General features: G+C 43.9%; 1 protein-coding gene across 1 annotated transcript; it reads left to right on the top strand.

Moving 5' to 3' along the window:
- Positions 1-4350: 4350 nt before the first annotated feature.
- LOC130197805 (Krueppel-like factor 2) lies at positions 4351-6749 on the top strand. Its single transcript, XM_056420707.1, has 3 exons — positions 4351-4667; positions 4889-5798; positions 5924-6749. Exons 1-3 carry the CDS (start codon positions 4596-4598, stop codon positions 6097-6099), a joined length of 1158 nt encoding a protein of 385 aa, XP_056276682.1. The 5' UTR covers positions 4351-4595; the 3' UTR covers positions 6100-6749.
- Positions 6750-7351: the final 602 nt, after the last annotated feature.

Genomic DNA, 7351 nt, shown 5'->3' with positions numbered 1-7351 from the left:
TGGAGAGCCTCAATGCTATCATTCTTTGATTCTGTTTGAATCTGGCCGCGTGTGAGCAGGAAAAGGATCCAAACGTGCTTCCTGAGTGGTCCGGGGGGAAACTCTGTAATAAGCAAGGGGTGGGCGGTTAAAAATAACTGGGCTATATAAGCCCGGAGCAGGATCCCACTCACTCTTAAACTCTCACTGACTCTCGCTCTGTCAGGACGTCCCATGCAGGTCCGGCACTAACTCTCACACTTACACACTGTTTTTCCATGGAAGTTAATGGAGTTTGCCACATGAGGCAGAGCTGATGTATCCAAATCCTCACCGCAGTGACGGAGCCCTTACAAACCTGACAAAGACGTAATGAACGCCAGTATTCATGTCACGGATTGAACAACCCAATAACAACTTGTATGTGACAACATGAGGTTCCAGCATGGAGAATATGATACATACATCTATATGACGAGCCGTGTAACCCGCCCTTTGTGCAGTCTCTTGAAAGCAAATGTACGTCACATGTGCGTTTTCTGTCCATGACTTCATATTTGAGGAGACTAAAGTCTCCTGAAGGATTAGCCTCAAGTGGGACATATATATTTATTTTATAGACGCTTATGAGGTGAAAGCACGGGGATTTCCATGAAGGAGTTACGCTTGTATACTTTTTCTTTGTATAACTTTCTTTCTAGGAAGCCACTTTGGATTTTAGTTGAGTTCTGTTTTTTCTGTTTGGGCAGGGCGGGTTTGAGTTCTGTTTGTAAATAGTTTGGCATTTCTTTCCACATTTACAGAACTGATGCTGTGAGAAAATCTCAAAATGATCCTAAACGAAAACAGAGGACAAAAGCCTCAAATTCTCAACATAACTGTCAAGCTGTACAAAGTTTGTGTAAGGGCAAGCACATTAAGAAAACAGAATATTCTAATCTAGCTGTCAACTCTGCAGTAACGTGCCTGCATTTCTTCTGCGACTTGACAGCTTGTTGACAACTTAGTAAATGAACAGTCTAGATATCACACCAGCAGTACATGCTTCCATCTGTGATACTATGAGAAAGCGGGTTGCCCAATGGTAAAACCATTGTGTAAATGTCAATTCAGAGGAAAAATATTTTTGCGAGACTTCTGTGGTAATGTTGTTCGTCAGCGCTCAATGATTTCAGTGGTTCCTCTTCTGCAGGGAAAGTCAGACGTGCAGCTCACATGGGGTGAAACATGGGGTAAAGCAGTTGGTTGGGAGACGGTGTTTTGATGAGGGGACACAGGGTCAAGAATCTGAACAGGACACTGAATCCCTGCAAGCTCCAAGGAGTGTGTCCTCTATTTGACCTCTGACCTCTCTGTAAAGGAGGTAAGCAAAAGAAGAATTTCCCTAGAGGGAGCAATTACGTCCCACTTCTTTATGAACCTCTTCCAAATCTCTTTAACTGAAACCTCGACTGAGAAATGTTTTTCATGTGGGCTGCTACAGTCCCACCCATCGTATGTGAGGCCCTGCTTTCTCGCCCAAGTCGCCTAAATTAAATTCTCTCGTTGGGTACGTACACTTCTCCACAGGAAGTGACGGATCAGCATGAAATACAAACCTGTCTCTTAAACGCCATGCGAATTAGTGCGCACCCCTTCCAGCGAAACACCAGACTTGCCAACTGCAGCTTTCCTTTTTGCCTTGCTCATCCCTTCGGTGCACGTCACGGAGCAGAGAAGTTTCACAAGAATTGAGGCTGCTCAAGTGCATTTTTTCTGGCTGACATATTAATCCGCCAGGTGCGGAGTTGTCTCGTAAAGTCTTTATACAGTTCTGTTACAATCCTCCTGTGAACCTGGTGTGATAGCATCGTGATATTTAACTGAGTCTTTGCATATAATGGGGAAACCAGCTTGACTGAGCATGACAAACCTCCATTGTGCTGTGACTTTTGGTCAGGACTAGTAATGTTTGCTCTGTAGTATTTAAAGTGAAAGTTATTTATTACCAAAAAAATTGTTTTATCGTCCGTCCCTGACTCCTCATGTCAAAGTGTCCTTGCAAAGTAGTTGGGCATTTTGGAAAAGGCACTTATTTTGCTCAACGCTATTAATCCTCTCATTTAACTCTGAGCAGGAGAGAAAATGTAAGAGGGGAAGTGAGAGCACTCTCACTGGTAGCAGAGCAGAGGAGTGCTGCACAGAGCCGAGGTCAGAATCAGCGGTCGGGGGTTCAGACATCAGGCCGGCCGCTTCCTCTCCGGCCTTTACTGGACGCCTGCCGTGTGACGCACTTTCCACTGAATACACAAGCCCAGATCAGGGATCAGGATGTGGAAAGCTCACAGCTGCACTGACAGAGTTTACTGGTGATGTTGAATATGACAGCTTGATGAAAGGTGATGTGTCTGTCATGTGGATCTGAACTCAGTTGTGCTGTGTTTGCTCAGATCATCATCACAATGAGCACCTCTACGTCTTTCTTTATTTCTTTTTCTTTTTGTTACTGCACCTGTTTCAGAAAGAGAGTGTTTCCCTCTCTGGGGATTTAGATTAAATTATGTACACTTCTGAGGTACTTACACTTTACTTGTACTTCCATTTTTTACCTCTTCATACTTTGACTGCACCATAAGGCGACTGTGGCTCAGGGGTAGAGCACGGTTGTCCCTCAGTAAGACTGATTGGCGAGTCATTCCCCAGCTCCTCTAGTCCATGTCGATGTGTCCTTGGACAAGACACTTCACCCCAAATTGCTCCAAATGTAATAGGTGTGAATGATTAGCTGATGGGCTGGTGGCATCTTGCCATCAGTGTGTGAATGTGTGTGAATAGGGGAATGATGACACATAGTGCTATAGCACTTTGAGCCAACCTCGAAAGACTTTGAAGCATGAAGGACAGTCCATTTAACATTTACATAAGAGGTCATTCTTACACTATTGAGACTACTTGTTAAGGAGATAACGTAAATTAAACTATCCAATACATAAATCTAAATCAGATAAAGGGCTGCAGGTGACTGCTACACTAACGGCCATCCAGTATCGTGCTGACAGTGCCAATCTGCCTGCAATATAACTTCTATTACTTTTGATACTTAGCTAATTTAGTTGGTCATACTTAGTTAAAAGTGAAAAGTGAAAATTGTAATCCTCTACTTATACTGGAATATGTTTACACTTTTAAAATCAGCTAAATGCTTCTTCCATGACTGCTGATGATTAATACAAAAGAAATGAAGGTGTCACATGTGTGACTGTGGTCCCTTTATTTCTTATTTAACAGAGTTCTTGTTTATTTGGGATTTTATTTAGAAATGGAAGTGACCTTAAAATCAAAATCCAAGTGATTTTACATTAAGAAACAGTATATGTTTTAACATTCTCATTTCGGCTCTTTCAGTCGTGATGCAAATGCTACAGCAGAGTTACAGTTGGCCTAATGACCTCTGGAGCCAGAGGAATCCTGAGGAGAAAACGACTGTCTACGTGTCAGAAACCAGATCTCAGCAGAAACAAGCAGCCAGCCGGCCAGAGTTGTGATGCTAATGTCCGTCATTTACACCTGAATGGATAAAACAACAGGACGTTACCCTTTAAATCATGTTTACATCATGACTGGTTAGAGCATTAAAAAGCCGTGAAAACCGTTTCAGACAACCCTGGCGCCTGTTTGGACAAGCCCGCTGCGAGGGAACAAAACCGTCTCCATTAATGATAATGAGCCGCGAGCGAGACGCGCCAAACAGGTGGAGGCAGAATATCTTGATCTTTATACATAAGTATAATGCATTGTTCTTTTCACTTTTAGAGACACAGGTTTGAAAACACAAAAGGAGAGTACGTACGGTATATGTGTCAGAGTGTTTACTACGTTCGATATGATGCAAATGGAAAAGTACAAATGTATTGTCGGATCCAATGAGCTGCTTTATATTTGTGAGATGTAGAAGTATGCAGAAGTATGTGTTACGTTTCAAGTGTCATTAAACACGTGTGCAATTATCTCTATTCCTTGCATTGTATTACAGATTATAGGTTATCGTAGTTTTGTGTTTTTTCTGTTAAAAGTTACTAGGCCTACTCTGAGTCTATGTATATTACTGTTCATCAAAGTATCTCGTTTGTTGTTGCAATAATTAACTGATGTACAGACAGTCTGTCCTACTAAGCTCCGGCTCCAGCAACGTATGTCATTAAGCTTGTTCTTTTCAACATGTTACGTAAGTATCTTGGGTTGCTATATTGCTCGTGTTTGTAATTTGCCTTCAACTTTTTTCCAATCTCCAGATCAGGGGGCGGGGCTTGTGAGTGCCTGCGTCATAGTGAGGGGGCGGTGCTCCACTTTATAGGCTCCTCTGCGCCGCGTCCACTGTCATATGGAGCACTGAGCCCCGCTGCCTGCACCAACCGCTTTATAAAGAGCTAAATTTACCAACATTTACGTTGTTTCCTGAGCTCTCACAATTGGCCAGGCGCACTCGGGTGAGAGACTTATAAAGTTTGGAGGACCTCCTTCCACTTCTTCACTCGTTCATGTCTTTGGAGCGCAGCTGTGGAGAGCGACAGTGAGACAGGCACAGCAGTATCTGGTGCGACTTTTGACAAGAGATATAGTTATTATTTCACCAAACGATGGCCTTAACCGGAGTGATGCTGCCGTCATTTTCGACATTCTCAAACCAAAGAGAAAAAACATGGGAAAACGTAAGTTCAAAATTATATTACATTCTGTTTCAAAATCCGTGGATATGTTTGAGTTATACTCATACACTTAGTTGTACCCGTTTTGTAACAATATCTTGGAACATAACTATTTTAAGAAAAGAAAACTCATTACTGGGTTGATTTACTCGTTATCACATGCAATATATAGTATTGTATTTCACAGGAACATCATATCTAACAGAGTATATTTCTTCTCTCAGAGGTGGAAAGGAGACACGGACAAACTGGTCTCCGCCAGCTGCTCCATGCTTGAAATGGTACACAACCTGGACAATCACAGCAAAAGGGACGACGAGGATCTGAGTAATTACTTGGATCTGGATTTTATTCTCGCCAACACGACTGGCTCCGACAGCGCGGCGGAGTTTGTGGGCACAGCCGATCTCAGCATGTACACGACGGGAGCCTCGGTGCCATCCTACGCCACAGAAGACCACCGCTCCCCGCCGCCGCCGTACGGCGCAAGCCTCATGACAGAGCTGCTCCGCTCCGAAGGAACCAACGGCTATGGCATTACGCGCAACCCCTGCGTCCAGGGGAGATTTTATGTCAACACGGCGCATTTTCCTCGCCAGGAGATCAAAGTGGAGCCACCCATGGACGGCTACGGTCCCGTTTTGGGCATGGTGCCTCAAAGTTGCAGCAAAATCAAGCAAGAGGGGAACGTTTCGTGTATGATGTCCTTCGAGCAGCCCCGAGTTGCCATCTCCCCGCGGGCAGCCAGCAACATGACCCCGCCTCTCAGCCCTGAGGACCAGGGAGCTTCGGACTGCCAGGCACAGATGTGCCAGCCCATGAACTATTCACAAAAGTATCACAACACGGCGGCTTTCCCGCACCACCCTCAGGCTCCCCAGATGCACATGTCCTACCACGCTCCACACACTGCCTTTGGCATGTACGATGAAGGTCTCAGTCTGCAGCCAGGCGCGCAGAGGGTGATTCTCACACCGCCCTCCTCTCCTCTCGAGCTGCTAGAGTCCAAACCCAAGAGAGGACGACGCACATGGCCGCGGAAGCGCACGGCGAGTCACACCTGCAGCTACGCTGGCTGTGGAAAAACATACACCAAGAGTTCACACCTGAAGGCACATCTCCGAACTCACACTGGTAAGTCTGAGCTCATATCCATCATGAGAAATATGACTATATATGTGCGAAATTACGCACACATCTGCATAGCTCAAAACCACGTCTCCCACTAATAATAATGTCCCTTTTTATTGTCTAAACAGGTGAGAAGCCGTACCACTGCAGCTGGGAAGGCTGTGGATGGAAGTTCGCCCGCTCCGATGAGCTGACCCGTCATTTCCGGAAACACACCGGACACAGGCCCTTCCAGTGTCACCTGTGTGAACGTGCCTTCTCCAGGTCTGACCACCTGGCACTTCACATGAAGAGACACATGTGAAGGTGCCCACATAAGGACTTGGGAGGGGGTTGTGTTGTTTTGTTTTCTATTGAGATTCAACTGGTGTTTTTTTATTTAAATTGTTGTCCAAAATGACCAAAGTCTTTTTATATGTAATATTGAATGAAAAAGTTTTAGTGGTTTTATATTCTAATAATGTAGCTGGTACTACTTTGGTTCAATAAAAGCTTTAGAAAAGCTTTGTTTGCTTTAGAACAGGCAGACCAAGAAGGGGCTGGCCCTGTACATATACTACTCTTCTTTGACAGAACTGGAACGCTGTGTTTGACACAAAAGTGCCTTTCTATGACTGCTACTGTAAAACTCTTAGTGATAGAACGACATGGCCACACAACAGTACATGTTTTTAATGACAGGGGTGAAATGCACATCAACGTGTGCATAGACAATGTTTTATTTAAACTGCCTCAATGTCTGAATGGCCTGAACTGGTTTATTTTATTGATCATTCCTATTTGGAGTTGCTGTTGTCTTCTCTCGTGTGAAACTCTTGGATCCAGCCCCTCTGTTCGCTATCAGGGCTTGATGTCCTGTGCATTATTTTTCACTTAAATTTATATAAATATGTACATGTTTTTTATACTGTAAAATGTGTATTTATTGTAAATATTAAAAACAATGAAATTGAACATTTGACTGGAGAGCTCTTTATTTGTCATACAGTCCTTTCAGATACATCTTGTTCACACATTTACTTCAATGAACCACATCCACTCAGACAGGTTTCATACTGTGTTTACAAGTCGGTGCAGCAGGCCTGCAGACCATCAGATCAGTTCCACTAAATAGGTTATACATGTTGCCATTGAATACCCACTTTAATTTTAAAACAAGGGCACTTGATTTCCACTGTGATGTTTTGCAGCTGCAAGACACAGGACAGCCGCTTGTGGGCTTAGCCTATAAATACAAACACTCCATTTCCATAATTACAGAGTGAGCCGGGAGCCGTCTGGACAGAGGGGGCACAGCAAACCCTCATCAGGGAGCCCTTACTCTCTTTCTGATGGATAGAAATTATACTAGGACATCAAAGGGCCTTAATACTACAATTACAGTCACTGTGCACAGTTTTAAAGTATCGGAGTCTGTGCATATGTCTGCATAGTGTCAGTGAGCATTTGTCTCCCCCGCATCAAAGGCTGCATTGAGTCGATGCATCAAAGACAGATGGCATTTTGAAAAGTAGATGCAAGTAAATAGTATTTTAACAATATTCTCGAAAATAATT

The sequence above is a fragment of the Pseudoliparis swirei genome, chromosome 8, assembly GCF_029220125.1.
Source record: "Pseudoliparis swirei isolate HS2019 ecotype Mariana Trench chromosome 8, NWPU_hadal_v1, whole genome shotgun sequence".
Taxonomy (NCBI): Eukaryota; Metazoa; Chordata; class Actinopteri; order Perciformes; family Liparidae; genus Pseudoliparis; species Pseudoliparis swirei.
The sequence above is the reverse complement of the archived record's forward strand: the minus strand, read 5'-3'. Positions and strand labels throughout refer to the sequence as shown.

What these genes read in the sequence shown, in the direction of transcription:
- LOC130197805 (XM_056420707.1), top strand. Translation starts at nt 4,596, where the DNA reads ATGGCCTTAACCGGAGTGATGCTGCCGTCATTTTCGACATTCTCAAAC. An exon ending in GAGAAAAAACATGGGAAAAC is followed by an intron (nt 4,668 to 4,888) that starts GTAAGTTCAAAA and finishes TTCTTCTCTCAG; the next exon opens with AGGTGGAAAGGAGACACGGA. An exon ending in ACATCTCCGAACTCACACTG is followed by an intron (nt 5,799 to 5,923) that starts GTAAGTCTGAGC and finishes TTGTCTAAACAG; the next exon opens with GTGAGAAGCCGTACCACTGC.